The sequence below is a fragment of the Carassius gibelio genome, chromosome B7 (assembly GCF_023724105.1).
Source record: "Carassius gibelio isolate Cgi1373 ecotype wild population from Czech Republic chromosome B7, carGib1.2-hapl.c, whole genome shotgun sequence".
In the NCBI taxonomy this organism is placed as follows: domain Eukaryota; kingdom Metazoa; phylum Chordata; class Actinopteri; order Cypriniformes; family Cyprinidae; genus Carassius; species Carassius gibelio.
In genome coordinates, this window is record NC_068402.1 from 35,842,933 (window position 1) to 35,862,137 (window position 19,205).

Genomic DNA, 19,205 nt, shown 5'->3' on the forward strand with positions numbered 1-19,205 from the left:
AAGTCACCATTAAATCAGAATGAACAATTCATATTATTATGGAATATTGCTTTATAGATATTATATATATATATATATATATATATATATATATATATATATATATATATATATATATATATATATATATGCTTATTAATGCAAGTGATTTATATTTGTATTAAATAATCTGATAATCTTTAGTACTCTCTATTCCAATTCTAATCTTAAAAAAATAAAATTGACCCTTTTAGACTTTAATTTATTTGTTTATTTATTATGTAATTAAAAAAAAATGCCTTGCTATGTGTACTGCGTTAAGATAACAGAGTTGGTATATCACTTGCTTATCATTGCTCTTTTGTTGTTTTTGAGTCCTCATTTGTAAATGACTTTGGATAAAAGCGTCTGCTAAATGTAAAATGTAAATATGCAGAACCTTATGAAACCATTTTCACTCACTCACTCACTCACTCACTCACTCACTCACTCACTCACTCACTCACTCACTCACTCACTCACTCACTCACTCACTCACTCACTCACACACACGCACACACACAAACACACACTTTTACTTTTACTGGTCATGTTGTTATAATGTATAATGAAATATTTAGCATACATGAATAAAGTTATGATAGAAATATATGAGAGATGGATAATTTCTAAGAGCATGTAAACGCCCCAGATTAGATTTACAGTAATTACTTCCTAAGCGTTATTTCCTGTACTCTTCTTCTATATTTTACTGTTCGTTATCTTAAAGCATGGCTTCCATTTGAGACCCAGATTGGCTATTCTTGTTAATATGATTTTATGTGTTATTGTATCTTCTTTAGCCTCTTAGATCAGATCCCTGACATGTTTGCTGAATCCAACGAGAGTGAGACTGTTTTCGCACCCGTCATCCAAGCTGGTGTGGAGGCACTAAAGGTAAAAACTTAATCCAAGTCTAAACTGTTTACCAGACACAGACATCTGTCCCTTTGTAATCGTACTTGCGTATTTAGCATCATCCTTTAGTTTAGTTTTTTTTGCACTGTATAACAAAAGTGCAGTGTAATGCTGCAAGCAGGCTTTGTGTGCTAAATATGCAGTTGTTTCTAGGGCTACTGTTTGATTTCATAGGCCTGGGATGATTTTTCTGCTTTATTACTGGCGACAGCACTGGTTGTTACATAACATCTGTCTTTGAATCATTAAAACGAAAATTAAAGAAATTAAAGATATTCAGTCTTACGTTTTCGGCCATTGCTTTTCATCAAATTTTTGTAATCATACACTCTTAACTCTTCCTGGCCCGTCAGATAAAACCATTTCACCTTTGTATATGTCTGTGATGTTTTGTTCTCTTCAGGCAGCTGAATGCAGTGGCAAACTCTTCATCTTTCAGTCCTCCATCCCAACAGCAGAGGCTCCAGGAAAACTCAAAAACAGAGATGACAAAAAATTAGTGGGTACAGAAAAGGAGAAGGTAAATATTCAGTTTAATTAAATATCAGAAAAAAGGCTTTACAGTGTCTCTTACTTAAGTCTGTTATTCATCCTTCCAGAAATTAAGGCCTTTTGAAAGTCTTAAATTCATAAAGTCTTTGCATTAAATTGTTGTTTGCGCTGCACAAAATGAATATCTTCCTCACTATTTTTGTTTTATTTTCCAGTACAAATATCAAATGTCCATGAATCAGTATACATTTGCTTGAGATGCATAATGCAGATAAAAAGTCTTCTTTTCAGTGAAATTTAACAAAACTGAGTTTATGGTGAAAACAAGAATAGATATCTATCAAAAGGGTATGAAAACTGGAAACTTTAACCATTTCATCTGAAAGTTGTTTTTCTGAGCCAGATATTTGTTTCTTGTTAACCATGACCCTGCTTTATTTTGATCGTTCTTTTATAAAACAAGATGTAGCTTGTCATCTCACTTAATTTACGAATCTTTAGACATTTGCACTAAAAAACAAGGCAGATCGTTACTGTTTTTTTGTTTTGTTTTGTTTTTCAGTGTAATCAGAAGGCACAGTAAAAGTTATTTTGTGGTTGGGAGCAGAGCTATTCAAGCCATATGCTTACACACAAATCTTCACTTGTCACTGACACTCAAACATCAGAACCATACACCTAATCAGCAAACCCATACACTAACTCTCGGCCTTTGACACCGTTTTCAATTTCATAAAACACCTTTTTGAAAGCATAACACACAGTTCTAACAGAAATTAATATTATGGCAAAGACGTTTGAATGCAGTGCTTAATTTAGCAAGAAATGTGAAGCATTTAGCATTTTGTGCGTGCAATTCTTGGATTTGTGTAAAGTTTTTAAAAAAGAGGCAAAGTTTTGAAAATGTGTGAAAGCAGTTGAAAAAAAACACTGTGTTTTAAAATGTAATTAAATTATAAAGTAATTGATATCTGCTGGAAGTTATTTTAAACTTTCAAGCATTTTTTTTTATTTTATTTAAAAAATAAAAATCTTGGTCTTAAAAAAGTCCCAGTAAGTCTTAAATTTACCTCCATAAAACCTACCAAAACCCTTAAAATAGTCTAAAACAAGTCAAGTCGAATTTAGCTTGTAAGTTATTTTCCCAAAACACATGATTTCAAAGCAGATTTACAAATTTGGGTAACACTTTAGAATAAGGTTCCATTAGTTAATGTTAGTTAATGTATTAATTAACATCAACAAACAATGAATAATACATTTATTACTGTATTTATTCATCTTCGTTAATGTTAGTTAATGAAAATACAGTTATTCATTGTTAGTTCATGGTAATTCACAGTTCATTAACTAATGTTAACAAGCACAACTTTTGATTTAAATAATGCATTAGTAAATGTTGAAATTAACATGAACTAAGACTTATAAATGCTGTAAAAGGATTGTTCTTGCTTAGTTCATGTTAACGAAAGTAGTTAACTAACATTAACTAATGGAACCTTATTCTAAAGTGTTACCCAAGTTTGTTTCATTATAGCATGAATGCTTTGAACAACAAAATCATAAACTGACTGGTGATGTGTGTGTGTTCATTCAGACTCTGTTCCAGCCTCAGCGGGGTGTGTATGAGCAGCTGACTAAAGACTGTGTGGCGCAGGGCTGTTGCGTCGACCTCTTCCTGTTTCCTAACCAGTTTGTGGATATAGCCACGATGGGAGATGTGCCGTCACACACCGGCGGCTCCATCTACAAGTACAGCAACTTCCAGGTACACCATAACACACACATACTGAAACACAGATGCAGTAATAGAGTCTGAACGCTGTTGTTTTACTGCCCTCTCGTGGTCAGACCTCAGAGCTTTCTTTCTCTGTGTTGAGGTGGAGGTGAATGGTCAGCAGTTTCTCAGTGACCTCAGGAGAGATGTGGAGAAGTCCATCGGATTCGACGGCATCATGCGTGTCCGTACTGGAACAGGTATTAAAAAAATAGAGAAAAGTACATGAACACTACAGTATGTAAAGTTAAACATAATATGTAAACTATCATTTAAAAGTTTGTGGTCGGTATTTTTATTTATTTGGTTCTAAATTGGGGCCGTATCCACAAGTATTCTTAATCGATAATTAAAAATGGCAAATTGAAATTAAAAAATGAAATTGCTGCATCGTTCTGCTGCGATCTCTTTGTTGTTAGCAAGACCAAAAAGTTTCAAGTAGAAAGGATAGATAGAAATGCAAATTTCTCGACTTTCTCCTCAAATATGGCCATTTTTAATCGAAAATATAGTATCATCTGTGATTCACGAAGCATAATTCCTAACTGAAAGTGATTAGATAAGAATATTTTGCATTTTCGACAAACAAATAAAAGTGCACATTTTTTTATATTATTTGCAAATATTCCAAAATGTTTACTTTCAAACTAGAATTTCCTTCACTGTTCTATTTATGTTTTATAAGAAATAAATACAAATTACCCCCACCTTGTTCAAGAAATAGTTGCAGCCTTATAAAGTTTCCAAAAATATTTAGTTTCAAATATTTCTATTTTAAATAAATGCTGTTCTTTTATACATTATATCACTCAAATTGTCGTGGAAAAAATGCATCATGATATTAAGAAGCAACAACAGTTTTCAATATTGACAATGTTATCATAATATGAAAGGCCACGACAGGATTTTTTTAGATTTTATAAACTATGTCAAATGTCAAAAAGCAATTAAAAAGGTATCATTAAACTTGAAAAACAATTGTAAATCAGACAGCATAAAATGTTCTTCAGAATCATTTATACATGTGTAAATCAGCTGAGAATTGTCCAAATGCTTGTGATTCTGCTCGGAGGAACACAGAAATCATTTTTGCCAGCTTTTTTGCTGATTAAGAGATAATGCAAGACTTCATCTCACAAATGGATGAAGAAAGCACAAATGCTATAGAAATTCACATATTTTGTGAGAAAGTAGCATGCTCGATCAAAACTGGCATTATTTGAAATCAAGAACGCCGAATTTAGTAAAAAGCAAGAATTGGATTTGTCTCCATATGCCAGTTTAGAGCCTTATAAAGCATTGGAAATGTAAGAAATCTTACTCTAAATATTGAATGTATGCAGAGCTGGGTATTAACGGATTACGAGTAATCAGATTCCAAAACTCAAGTACTTGTAATCGGAGTAAACTACTTTTTACTTTTTTATGGATTACATGATTACATATTATTTGCACAATGGTAATAAATTGTTCACAATTAATTGATTCTCCTAAATTTCCTTTTTTGTACATTTATAAACTTTTTTTTTTTTTTACATTGCCTGCTTAAAATGTTTTGAGATGGATAGAAACTTCTTCAAAATTAATGTTTGTAATGTAGCTATTTTTTTTATGTTTTTCATTGGTAAAGTCATATACACTTCTAGTTTTTTTTTTACAGATTAAATATTTGCCCTAGCAGTGATATTGCTGTGAATTTCATGTTTTTCAGTATTGATTTTTGTAATGTAGCTGTTTTCTAAATATACTTAATTATAAGTAAATATGCTTGAAAATCACAAGATGTGGTTTTGTTTTTGGTCATTGTTACTAGCAAACACTAAGAGCTAACATTAGTGTTAGTATTTTGTAAATATTAACTGTCCATTGCACTTGAAAAAGAAGCTATTGTGGCTCTTGTTTTTGAATTAAATATATTTTTTCTTTGTATCTGTCAAAATAGTACACGATCAGGCTGATTCAATACATGTGATATCATAAGGGTTAGCACAAATGTAATCCAAAATTAATCAGATTACTTTACCAAAAATGTGTAATCTAAGAGATTATATTACTGACTACAAATTTTGTCATGTAATCTGTAATCAGTAACTGATTACAATTCATAAGTAATCTACCCAGCTCTGACTGTATGTATATGTTTTTTGTAACCTCTGCGTGATCTTCATCCTTCAAGGCTTCAGGGCGACAGACTTCTTTGGGGCCATATACATGAACAACACTACAGATGTGGAAATGGCAGCAGTGGACTGTGACAAGGCTGTGACGGTCGAGTTTAAGCATGACGACAGTCTCAGTGAGGAGTCTGGAGCTGTGATGCAGGTCAGGCTTCACGTATGACACCGAGACAATCAAGACATATACCAAAGGAAAACTTAATGCAACAAAACAGGGCACTCATTACAATCAAAATGTTTATCATGCATAAAAACTTTTCTTGGTAACTTGGGTGCATTTGGGTCCTCATTGAATCGTTTCGATGTGTTGCTGTTGGAATTCATTTGCTGGCAAGAGCAACACAAATGAGTTTGTTTCCTCTGTTTCCCAGTGTGCACTGCTCTACACCACCATCGGAGGACAGAGGAGGCTGCGGATTCACAACCTCAGTCTGAACTGCAGCTCTCAGCTGTCTGAACTCTACAAGAGCTGCGAGACAGACGCCCTCATCAACTTCTTCGCCAAGTCAGGTGACCGCCTTACCAACTCTTACAGGAATATACATAAAAATGTCATGTCAGTTATTACAGATTTCCTTCAAGATGTAACATAATGCTGATGTACAAATGTACCATGAGAATTTGAAATCTGTAAAATACTTGCTTTCTCATTATTATTTCTTTAACTTTTAAGACTGGTTTTATAGTGAAACAAAACATGCTCAGTGCAGGTTTTTCCAGTCTTTTCCAGTTTGCTTATTTTAATTTCTATGTTTCTAAATCTATTTCTTTTTTTGTTGTTGTTTTTTTGTTATTTAGTTTAATATTTTGCAGTCTTTTTTTCCAGTTTGTGCTTATTATATATATATATATATATATATATATATAAGCTTTAATTTTGTAAGTTTTAAGATATTTTATTTCAGTTTAATTTTTCCATCTAATATTTATACATTTTATTTTATATGACCTATATTTGTTTTTGTTAACAATAACACAGCGATGCAGAAACAGTTTGCATTTTTATACATTTTCATTTTTATATTATTACTTTTTCATATTTATAGAGATTTGTATTAGTTTTCTTTAGATTCTAGTTAGATTTGTTGGTATCACTTTATTTTAAGGTGTCCTTGTTGCATTAACTTACTGTTACAATAACAATTAATTATGCATAATTACATGCAAGTAACCCTTTTTCAAACTGTAGTACATTTAAAAACGAAGGATGAGCTCATGGTTTTTATAGTCAGTGATTGTGGTGGATGCTGTTATCCTGCAGCGTATCGGGCCATACTCAACCAGCCACTGAAGACAGTGAGGGAAATCCTGGTTAACCAGACGGCTCACATGCTGGCCTGCTACAGGAAGAACTGCGCCAGCCCCTCAGCAGCCAGCCAGGTCAGTCATACACTTCACATACATAAAAACACCTTCTCTCACATCTCACATCTTATCTCACTTTATTAATCTTTCCCCGCCATTGACGAGACAGTTTTTTACGGCTTTTTGTGTTTTCACTGTTATACACTTGAGGGCGCTATTACACATCTTCCGAACAAGTGCAAAACTTCATGAACAAAAACACATGTGAACAGGATGGAAAAACCAGTGATCTCTTATGAAAACGGATAGATTTGATAAATAATGCGATCATCACCAATAGACAGCATATAAATGTATACTGCATAATGTTATGGAGTAAAATGATTATTTTGGTGTATTGCATATTCAAATATTCATACAGCAAAATATACTGTATAAAAAATGCTGGCGGGGAAAGAGTTAAATAGCATGTGCAAACTCATTTACAGTTTGGGGGCAGTAGTGACCTAATGGATAGGCAGCTGTACTTAGCCTATTTTCAGTTATAGTTTAAGTAATCATATTATGTGCTTTTGTCATTGTTATAATACAGTATTTCTATTAAGCTTTATAAATTTTTTTGTAATATTAGTACATAGACGTATTGTAGATAGTAAGTTGCCAAATGACCTTTTCCATAAAGTTTATTGACATTTCCTTCAACCCTAAAATGTAAAGCACAACACAATGCAAAGTGTAATTCATTATATGTCTGATGTGACTGCTCTTCTTGAATATTTTGGCCTGCAGCTAATCCTGCCTGATGCGATGAAGGTGTTTCCCGTCTACATGAACAGTCTGTTGAAATCTCCGACTCTAGTGGGCAGCACTGAGCTCTCCACAGATGACCGGGCCTTCCACAGATTCCTGGTCAATGCGATGGGAGTGGAGGAAACACAGGTCCTGCTGTATCCACGCCTCATCCCGCTGGTCAGTCACACACATCTATCATTTCTCTCATTGAAACCTGAGTCCTGGAGTTCATGCGTTTGCTCTCTCTCTCTTTCTCTCAGCACACTATGGATGTGTCCAGCGATGCGATCCCGGCTCCAGTGCGCTGCTCTGAGGAGCGGCTCTGCGAGTCCGGTATCTTCCTGCTGGAAAACGGGCTCTACATGTTCCTCTGGCTGGGACAGGCCTGTCCACCCGACCTCATCCAGAACCTCTTCAATGTGCCCTCTCTCGGCCACCTGTCCTCAGAAGGGGTATGACACACCGCTCTCTTAATTACATTATTATTATACAGTAAATGAATTACAGTAACCATTTTCAATCAGAAATTGTTAGTACATTTGACAATTAATTGTAAATAAATTACACATTTAGTTAAAGGACACCTATTATTCCCCTTTTTACAAGATGTAATATTGGTCTTGGGTGTCCCTAGGATGTGTCTGTGACATTTCAGCTCAAAATACTCCACTCAAAAGTTATCTTTGGGGCATGTCTGAAAAATAACTGTTTTGGTGTGTATCACTTTAAATGCAAATGAGCTGCAAATGAGCTGCATATTCTCAGTTTCCAGAAGAGGGCATGGTGTTTATGTATCTCTGCTTTGCATACCTACAGCAATAAACTGTTGGCAGAAGCAACATGACTGAGAGCGAGAGAACCAGTGTTTAGCCATTCATATGAGAAGCCAAATGCACTGAAAGTTGGACGAAACCTTACCATGTTAACTTGCGAAATTACAAGCGCGACGCTGGTCAGTTAAAATGCTTAGATGACATACGCACACAAATCCAGTTAAAACACTAAGCACTATTAGGGGTGTAAATCAGATGGTTCATCATGATACGATATTGATATCGATTCTGATACCCAGTGATACAATATTTTTTGATACCGCAAAAAATTATGTTGCGATATTTACGAAATTATGATTCGATTCGATGCAGGAGTATATCAATTGATATATCGATATTTTGATATTATATATCTATTTTAAACAACCATCTACATTTTTTATTAACTCACAAATGCAACCAAAATATAAAACAAACATTTATCTGAAATGTTTGCCTTCTGTACCTTCTGTAATTGGGACAGTCACAACAAAAAAGATAGGCCTACACAATTTTACAATTGTGGCTGCTACTATGAGCTCAGTGCTAAAAATATTTTTTACAAATAACCAAATTACAAGCAATAGCAGAAAATAAATAAAGTACAACAAAGAGACTAGTTCAATAAACAGTGCTTTTCAGGTTTTTCAGCTTAGTCTAAAATAAATTTTGAGGTATGCTACAGAAATGTAAAACTGCACAGTCTTCACTGTATAAATTAAATATAGATGAATAATTTGTTATGTTACAAAGGTTATTTAGCCAGGAGCAGTGAGCACTTGTATTTTTCTTTGACAGCATTATATGTATTATTAGTTTGCTTTCACTTTAAGAACGAAGCACAGATTTAATATACTGGTTTGCGATCAGCCCCGAGAAAAATGGTGCAAACATTTTTTTTTAAAGGGAAATGGTGGTGCGTTGAACACCCTGTTCTGATGATGCAAGAGTTGCAACTATAGGCCATTCTTTTTATTCTTTTCGAAGAATTTTCGGAGCCTGATATGATCAGTATAAATAAGTGTTTAATACTGCAAAATAGGTTGTTACAGTCACTGCCTTTGCCGTCCAGAATTAAAAAAGAAACATCCCAGTCGAGTGAAGGGATTTGTGGAAACTGTGGATCCTAATTATTGTGATCCAACATTTGCCTTGCATTTCAGGTGAAGAATAATCCGCTTCTTACCTCCGAGACTTTATTAGGCTTATCATTATTGCTGATCACTGTTGTTGTTGTTGTCCTATGTTATTGTAATATTTACCATTATATAATTAGAGTATAGTTTATTGCAAAAGATATAAATATGTATAGTATAGGGCCGGGACTCGATTAAAAAAATTTATCTAATTAATTAGAGGCTTTGTAATTAATTAATTAATCGAAATTAATCGCATTTTAATCGCATATAAATATTTGACCCGAGAACAGTGAGATGTAATTTTTTTTTCACATGGATTTATAGTATACCATTGAATAATGACTGAATACATAAGCTTAAGCAACAAAATATTGTTTATTTTTGTTCAACCAAGTCTAGCAGACCAGTGCAATTTTTGCCATTAAGTGTAGCAATAGCATATTTAGAAACAATTTAGAAATAGTATATTTCAGAAATTCAGGAAGCTTATAGGTGCTGGAACCTTCTGTAAACTGTTTTTAAGTAAAACACAATACTGTCAATTACATTCAGAACATTGGAAACACTGACTATTAGAAAACATCTCTCTGTTGCTTAAGAGGCCATAACATACTAAGTCCAACTCTCAATAACCTTGGCCAAAACAATAAAGAGTTCAACATACTGTTGCACCAACAAAATAATACATAGTTCAACATAAAGTGTAAAGTCCACGCTAGCTGCTATATGTTTTGCGTTGAGGTGATACTTGAGGTTCGATGTGCTGCGGTGATATGCGAACGCTAGTTGGTGCTTCAGTATAATCGGTCCGCCGAAACTCATCCAGTGAGAAACATTCCGCGGTGCAAAAATGAGATGTTAAAAATGCGGGAATTTTTTTCTGTAATTAATTAATCTTAATTAACGCGTTATTTTTTGTGTAATTAATTAATCTCAATTAACGCGTTAAAGTCCCGGCCCTAGTATAGTATTTTTATGTTATATAGGAAAGAATATGGACCAGAAGACATTGCAATTACTAAATGATATTTAGACAGACTTAAAAAAAAAAGTTCCAGATCTATAATTGTGCTCTTAAGATTTTTGTTATTTTGCCTTTAATGTAAATAAATGTGCAAACAATATACTTGCTCTTGTGCATTTACTTTGATGATAATTACATTGTGCCAGCTGTCTCTTTAATACCGTGTGGTTTATATAGATGTTGCTGCTGATTGGGCTGACATTTTTGACACGCCCACCAAACAAGTGAAAACTTGTTGGTAGTCAAACCCCGTTGAACTAACCTGGTAATACCAGACTCTGCTACCTCACTTTGCTTCGTAGACTGAAGCAAAGTGAAGCGAAATGAAATTGAGCGGAAGTAGGAAGTCTGACGTAGTCAGGCTACCGTTGAACACCATTTCCAGGAAACGTCGTTCAAACTGGAAACCGTAGCAAAACGGTGCATACCGGTTTGAGCTTGAACTGCGCGGTCTAGAGACTGTTTCTGTGCGTGCGCGCGCTTCAGATGTTTGAGCGAGAATGCACGGCACGTGCTTGGCGGTAATGCATAGATGGAAATTATTTGAAAATTTGGACTGTGCCAAATGAGGTGACACTTTATATTACAGATATCGATATTTTATGTGTGACCATATCGTTACACTTCGTATTGATCTGATGAATTGTTACACCCCTAAGCACTATAATTACATGACATTCACAAAAGAGTCTTGAGTAAAATTATTTGCGCAGACATAAACATATATTTAGGCAGATTTTGAAGCGCTTTACCTAGTCCACTCCGTCCTCGGTGGCCAACACACATTTATGTCCAAACACCATGTCAAAGTGGGTTTGACCTTACAGGTGGGAATTTTTGTAGAAAAAAAAGTAGAAAAACAGACTTTTTCTTGTAAAATATACTGTTTTTTTTTTTATCTTAATTTTGTAATTTAATGAAAATTCTTCTGATTTGCTTTATAATTTTCCAAATATTTGTCCAATTTTATCTATTTTTTTTTTTCACTATGGATGATATCACCGTAACGATTTGAGTGAGAAATTGGACTGAAATATGAACAAGAACATCTGACCATAAGTGAAAAGTGTCACATGATTAAAAATGTGCTTGTTTGATTAGGGACCTAGAAATAGTTCAGATTCCTCTCACTGTTATTATTATTTTTTCTTATTATGTGCTCATTTATAATGTAAAATACATTTCCAGGATTAAATTGGATTTTAATCCCTGATTTTCTTGGAGCCAAACCATCTAGAAAACGTTTTACACCTAAGAAAAAAGATATTATCTTATAGTTATTATTATAATACATTATGACACATTCATCCAGATAAGGGTCGGAGTAGCATTTCATTTAGGTAACATTTACACCCCTTGTATTAAAAAACAAAAATGAAATCATTCTTATATAGAAGTTTTAACAACATTGACTCCTGGGCAACATGAAAGTGTATAAATGACAGAATTTGTAGATAAAATATTATTATTTTTATTTTAAGTAATACAGTATTTGGATTGGAGTTGGATTATATACGATACTGGTTTTACTTTGAAGGACAAATATTACTTCGATGCACAATTGCTCTCACTGCTGGTGTTGCTTTGATCAAGGACCTGTTTTTTTCAGTCCTTCACATTATGTGAGTAACATCAGAGCTGCAGTGATAACTCTAGGATTTCATTTGTCTTTCAGCCGACATCATTACCTGTGCTGGATAATGCTCATTCCAGGAAGATCCATTCAATCATCTCCAGCATTTCACAGCGGAGGGCCACATCTATGAAGGTACGGCTCACCCTCACCATCTCGACCTATATCGGTCTGTTTTTTGTTTGTTATAAAGAGGCATGAATACTACCTAGTGGTGCTCATGTCTATCTTTATATATGAACATATTAAATGTTAGAAGAATCAAACTGATTGGCAGTTTCTACACTTTTCATCACTCTCCTCAACGCTCCTCTTGCTCTGTCCTGACTGGTCTCAGATCAGCAGTGTGACCGATGTGCGTCTCTCTCTGTGCAGCTGCTGATAGTGAAGCAGAAAGACCGATTGGAGATGTTGTTCCGTCAGCACCTGGTGGAGGACAAGGGTCTTCACGGAGGAGCGTCTTACATGGACTTCCTGTGCTACGTCCACCGTGAGATCAGGCAGCTACTTACTTAACTCACACTCACACACCGTTAAGTGTGTTACAGCGCACAGCCCTCTTCTCATATAACCTCTACAGCTGCCTATGAATAACGACCAAACTCTCTCTCTCTGCAGTTGAGTGTGAACTTTCTGCTTTATTCCTCAGTGTTTGACGGGAGGGAAATGGGTGTTTAGATTGAACACAGCTCCCTGTTCTGAGGAACCATTATATTGAGGGATCGTCTCAGTGATTTTCTTAAGTCGCTCACCAAGATTACATTTACCAAAGGGAAACATTTCTTTGAATCCTTAATGCAGCAGAATGAATAAAATGTTCTCATAATGTCTAGATTTGAGTGGAAAACAGTGTTTTCACATGAAAAATCTGTGCATTGTCTATTAAATTAATAGACTGATTTGTCTGGATGTATGGAGTACAAAACATGCTTTTTCTTAATTTTATGACTTCAGGGATGAAAACATCACACAAAACTGAATTCTAGTCATGAAAAGAATTGTCTTGCAATGGAATCACTGTCTGCTATCCCATTTTTGTTCAAATAACATCTTTGTCTTAATTTTTTTACTTTTACTGTAAAACTTTATTTTATGCATCAATACTTCAGAATGTTTAGAGGTACACCACTGCTTTTTAACATCATGCCCATAATATTCATAAAATCAACTAGACTTTCCTGTAGTTAAGAGTATAACTATTAGACCTTCGAAGAAAACATATATATATATTTTATAACTGAACGCTTACAAAGGGTGGAACATCCCTTTTATTTTGTTGCAGTTAATGCCAGTCATTATTTGTTATTCTTAACTTCATACAGTTTTGCTCTTTGAGACATTTCCAATATAATATGTTTTGTAAGATTAGCGATTATTATAATAAATTTGCCTTATCTCTTCTGACTTTTAATGGTACATCTCTGGACCAATACTGTATATTTTCTTACAGTTTGAGATGGATTTAAGGACTCGTAAGCAACTATACCTCAGGTCACATGCATCAAGTCTTTTGTACCTGTTCATTAGTGCTTTGGAACGACACACGTGGTTCTTCGTTTTGAACACAGAAAGGATTCATTTCTGGAAGCTGAAGTCAGTCTGTCATGTACATTTCAATATAAAACCTTTATACAGCTGTTTTTGAATAAAGGTGTAGTCCCTGGTAACCTTGTAAGTGTATTTGTTTTGTGTGCATTTTTCTGAATTAAATTCAAATTATTGGTTTTCATAGGCCACGTATACACTGCAGCTAAACCAGTTATCAGTTCACCTCTTAGTGCTTAATCCTGTTCTGTTCCCACACAGTTCAGTAATTTACAGGAGTGACAACTGCGTTCTACAACTAAATTAACCAACAAAAAATTAGGAAGTCACAATCATATTTCCAGAAATTCTACACATGTACCGAACTGAACAACTAGTTTTGGTGATCAGTATGGAAGGCCACTAGGGCCAAAGGTATTTAAGATGATCAATCTGAAATTTAACGGTCATCATGCTCTGTTTATCTTTTGTGGTTCTTTCTCTGTTTCTTTAGTACGTGTTTCTTTTACCACATTAGGATGACAAATTTAAATCACATTCTAGCCACAATTGAAAGTGTAATACTTTTTAATAGGGATGGGTGATATATCGCATGCGATTGTCACACTCCTTTCGTCAGTAAAGCCTGTAAACCCTGATTAGCGGTAAATCGCCATCACCTGCTTTCAAATGGAGTGGCATTTAATAGACAGAGCTGTAGATCACTGACAAGCTATGCAATATCGCATTAATTATCGCAGATGAATCTCCTTCGATAATGAACGCTATATTGGGTAGCTTGTCAGTTAATTATAAAGCACTAATACATGACACTACATACTGGTGTATGTAGACACCAACGTACCATAGTATCATGTATTCACATACCTAGATACCATGTAGTAATCAGCCTGAGCTCGGCTGGCGACTTGGCATCAACGAGTACAATATTACCACACCATATGGAGTATCTAACCGTACCATAGTGCCATGTATTCACATAGTCTTAAATACAGCATTTTTATTGGCTTCTGTGTGTGTTGTCACTTTAACATGGACATACAGTGCTTGTTGACATGGTCAAATTTCATCCATTCTTTTTAATGTCTCTTGGCACCGTCCACCTTCCATATATCATATTTGTGTTTCTTCATTATGCAAGAATTCATAGTGAATGAGGTAGGTGTAGGTTTGCCAGATCTTGTGCTATAAAGGCTATAGGCCTATAGTGCAAAATAATGCAAAAGCAGCATTCCAAACAAACAAATCATGGTGGTTTAGTTAAACTCACCGAACATACTGTAAGTCTTTAGTGCTGTAACATGTCTTTAATATTGGATACCAAATGCTAACACTTTAAAAGTAGACTTAAAAAAAAGTTTTAAATGTTGTGATTTTGTAAAACAAACAAAAAAACAAAAAAATTTCATGATCTATGATCTTTATTCCGTCTGTAGTGAAATGTGTTTATGCAGTTTAAGGTAAAAAAAAAAACATTATTTTCCAGATAATGTACATTATTGTTTCTCCTCTATGCCCTGCATTTCTGAAACGTGTAATTTTTTACAAATCTCATCGTACTGAAAAGCGAGGTGTGCTCTTATTGGTCAGCTATCCAGTGCATTGTGATTGGCCGAATGTCTCAAGCGTGTGACGGAAATGTTACACTCATTATCATACTGTGATATGTGTCCCGGTCAGAACATCGGAGTGACAAGACAATAACAATAAAACCCATAACAAATGAGCCATTTGTTTTATACTGTGTTTTTACGCGTTGCATTCCATCAGGCCGTGTAAACATAAAACCATGTCCACATCAAAAAATGTAATGATGTTATTTACTTTGTTGCAGATTTATGATGTCTTTTATTTCAACTAAGAGGCCACCAAAATTCCATAGGTGTCAGATTCGCATAATTTTCAATCCGTGTTAAATTCAATACGTCATCTAATCTGGCAAATGTCTTTTGACTCCTATATTTAAATGTGATTGTCATTTCTGAAACTCCACAGTATGTACTGTATGTGGCCATAGTGATTTTAATTACCATTTCTGACATTCAATGATCGAGCCATGATACATACATTCTGAGCGGTTTATTGATTCTATGTTACAAAATACACTCGTCTAATTCCACAGAGAAGCATGGGATAGGCACACAGAGCGCTAGATCTGCTCCAGTCAGCTCTTCCCATCACTAAAGGCTGTTCACTAACGCCGTAAAGCCTTCTTCAACTATCTATTCATGCAGCCAACAGGCTTTCACGCCGCTCAAAAGAAATGTGGCATCATCAGAACATCAGTGGGAAACCTCAAATACAGCATGACATAGCATTGTTTTCAGAAATGAATAAAAAAAAAAGAATCACATCCTAAACTGTAACTCAATTACAATCAAATCAGACAGAAAGAACAGGTCTGGGATGAGCATTAGCAAAGAAAGGCACTGATTTCTAAAGTAGGGAAAAGCTCATGCACTCTTCTCCTGGATAAGCTCATGTGAATCTGGCATGCAGGTTGCAAAACTAATAAAAGTAAACTGACAGTTCAGTATGATATAGAACCCGTGAACATAAACATTATTTGCATAATTGGAATAAGCAAAAAAAAAGATTTGAAAAATAAAAACAGTGCGAGGATGCAACAAAATGCTTGTTTGTAATATATGAAATATCTACACACATTTGAAATACAAATCAATGTTTAAATTCTATTCAATCTCGACCGGCCTGCTTATATTTATACACAGTTATTAAACTGAAATGACTTCATATCTCTCTCTTGTTCTCTGGTCTGCATGTTAAAAATTTGAAAGCTCACATGACAAGCTTTGAGAATTATTGTTGCAGGAAACTGATGCTCATTACTGAAATGCATGAAGAAAACATTTTCACACAGGGATTCATCTAAGATTTGTGCGAGGTATGATCATGATTTTAATGGAAGCTTGTTGTAACTGAGCCCATGTGATTTAAAAAAAGGCAGAATATGGGAACAATATTGGATCTAAATATCGACCGTTCTTTTTTTGCGGTGTGCTACTGTGTGAAATTAATTCTCCAATTTTAATCCATAAATCATGTTGTCAGCCACGTTGTGCTGTATTTTATGTCCACTATGTGGCGATGTTGTATAGAAATTTTTACTTTTGGTGAACTACATTTAATGTTATGGCGTGCCCACAATTACAAAATATTCTATATGTAAAGTAATGTTTAATAAATAGCTTTTTAATTAACGTAGGCAATAAATATGTTGTGGGGTAATAAGTTGGAACATCCTGAAATCAACTCTAGTCGCTATAAAACAGGTTTAAAGGGACGGTTCACCCGAAAATAAAAATGCTGTCATCATTTACTTAGCTTTCACATGTTCCAAACCTGTACAAGTTTCTTGCTCCTGTTGAGGTCAAAAGAAGATATTTTGAAGAATGATGTTAACCAAACAGTGGACTTCCATAGTAATGGAAATCAAACAAACAATGGAAGTCAATGGCTACCGTCAAACTTTTGGTTACCAACATTCTTCAAAATATATTCTTTTGTGTTACACAGAAAAAAGAAATTGATAGAGGTTTGGAACAGGTGAAAGGTAAGAAAACGATGACAGAATTAAATTTTTTTGCGGTGAACTATCTCTTTAAGTGATGCTTTGAAAGACATTTATTTGAAATTAACAGACACACAAATATTGATGGTCAAAACCTCCAAATGAAAACAATACTGTATGGCTACAGACAGCCTGATGTGCTTAGTTAGCACAATAAATAAACCCACATGGTTAGATGCTTTGAGAACAGTGATATAGTGTTGAAACATGTAAACATAATGTGACATTTCTCACAAGGACATTATAATTAAGATACATATAAGCAGCATTACTTGTAACAGTGTTTTACTAAGACAAATACAACATGTGTGCTTTGATTTGCAACCTGTAGCTTCCAAATCTATAATATAGCATCTTGATCTAGTTGGCAAATGATAAAAAAAAAAACTATTTTAAATATTATTTAGAAAACGTACATCTTAATCTTTATTTGACATTCCATCTGTTTTGGCTGGACCCGCTGTTGTAGCTAAGAACAATCTGGAATGGTTCTGTAGAAATTTAAAGGCTGCAGAGTCACAGGTTTGTACTTGAATGAAAGAAGTATGAATTATTACTAATTGTGCTTAAAAACGGAAACAGTTAATATCCCACGAATTTGTGTCATGTGGTTAGATTTAATTGCCACACTGTTTGTGACATATTACTAACTGATAGAAATACATTTTGGATGAATAATATAGAGTTGGAAACATGTAGCATTACATCACTTGATCAGCAATGGATCCTCTGCAGTGAATGGGTGCCGTCAGAATGAGAGTCCAAACAGGTGATAAAAACATCACAATAATTCACAAGTAATGCACACCACTCCAGTCCATCAATAAATGTCTTGTGAAGCAAAAAGCTGCATGTTTATATCACCATTATTATTAAGATGTTTTTAACTTCAAACTGTTACTTCTGGTCAAAATTAATATCCTCCATCCATACTATTATTAGAAATCTGCACAGATCAAGCACCTTTTACAATTGAAAACAGTCCAAATCAGATCTAAAGAAATACAGACAACAGGGGATAGACCTTTAAACTGGAGGAAGCATTATTATGGATTATGGACTCGTATTTTGACCATAAGCAACAGTTTAAAGTTAAAATGCCTTAATGGTGCATTCGCTTTTTTACAGACACACAGCTTTTTATTTAACAACACATTAACTGATGGACTGAAATGGTGTGGATTACTTGTAGATTATTGTGATGTTTTCATCAGCTGTTTGAACTCTCATTCTGACGGCACCCATTCACTGCAGAGGATCCACTGGTGATGCAATGGTTAATCTCTCAAAAACTGATTCAATAAAGAATCAAGCTCTACATCTCAGATGGCCTGAGTTCGAGTACATTTTCAGCAAATCATCATTTTTGGGTGAACTATTCCTTTCACTAAGTTAAGTAAATTGTACATCAAATATTCCTTGTAAACCATTGCAATCTAAGAATGGATTTATGCACAGAAATTCATTCTGTTTGTGTTTATGGGCCAATGTATGAAATGTTACTTTAAGATGTACAGTACAATGGCTTCTAGTTATTTAAAAAAAAAAAAATGGAGAAAAAGATGATTAACAGACTATGTATCTACTTAAAATAAAGATATATATAGATATTTGTTTACAAGTATATGACAAAAAAATGTAAAAATAATTTTTCTTTAATATTCAGTTCATTTTGGTTTATGGGTAAAGCACTGCTAGTAATCAGATGTGTATCAACGAGGATGTCGGGTTTGTGGAGTATAAAGGTGGTTATGTGAGCTGGTCCGCCAACAGAGTCCATTCAGATGTTAAATGACGTTCTCAAAAAGCTGCATTGATCTCATGATGTTCTCGTCCTGTAGGGAACAAACAGACACAGGTGAACACTTTAATAACAGCTCACCTGTGGAGACTAATGGACTGTCTTCAGGACGACTTTCTGCCGCAGGCTCAATGAACATTATGTAAGGGGCTTTTCACATAAAATCATTTCGTAAATGTT

The 19,205-nt window shown here is 34.5% G+C and overlaps 2 protein-coding genes across 8 annotated transcripts in view; one reads left to right on the forward strand and one right to left on the reverse strand.

Moving 5' to 3' along the window:
- Positions 1–13,754, forward strand: part of sec24d (SEC24 homolog D, COPII coat complex component) — a 30,779-nt gene extending 17,025 nt beyond the window's left edge. For both annotated transcript variants that reach the window (XM_052561696.1, XM_052561697.1), the window contains 11 exons: positions 822–915; positions 1,340–1,456; positions 3,026–3,196; positions 3,309–3,405; positions 5,382–5,527; positions 5,754–5,892; positions 6,644–6,762; positions 7,477–7,656; positions 7,740–7,931; positions 12,130–12,222; positions 12,463–13,754. In XM_052561696.1, coding sequence (XP_052417656.1) covers positions 822–915; positions 1,340–1,456; positions 3,026–3,196; positions 3,309–3,405; positions 5,382–5,527; positions 5,754–5,892; positions 6,644–6,762; positions 7,477–7,656; positions 7,740–7,931; positions 12,130–12,222; positions 12,463–12,603 — 1,489 coding nt within the window. In that variant the 3' untranslated portion in view covers positions 12,604–13,754. The remainder of the gene's footprint in view (positions 1–821; positions 916–1,339; positions 1,457–3,025; positions 3,197–3,308; positions 3,406–5,381; positions 5,528–5,753; positions 5,893–6,643; positions 6,763–7,476; positions 7,657–7,739; positions 7,932–12,129; positions 12,223–12,462) is intronic.
- A 1,942-nt stretch (positions 13,755–15,696) lies between these two features.
- Positions 15,697–19,205, reverse strand: part of kcnip4a (potassium voltage-gated channel interacting protein 4a) — a 188,826-nt gene continuing 185,317 nt past the window's right edge. For all 6 annotated transcript variants that reach the window (XM_052561680.1, XM_052561685.1, XM_052561681.1 and 3 more), the window contains one exon: positions 15,697–19,059. In XM_052561680.1, coding sequence (XP_052417640.1) covers positions 19,012–19,059 — 48 coding nt within the window. In that variant the 3' untranslated portion in view covers positions 15,697–19,011. The remainder of the gene's footprint in view (positions 19,060–19,205) is intronic.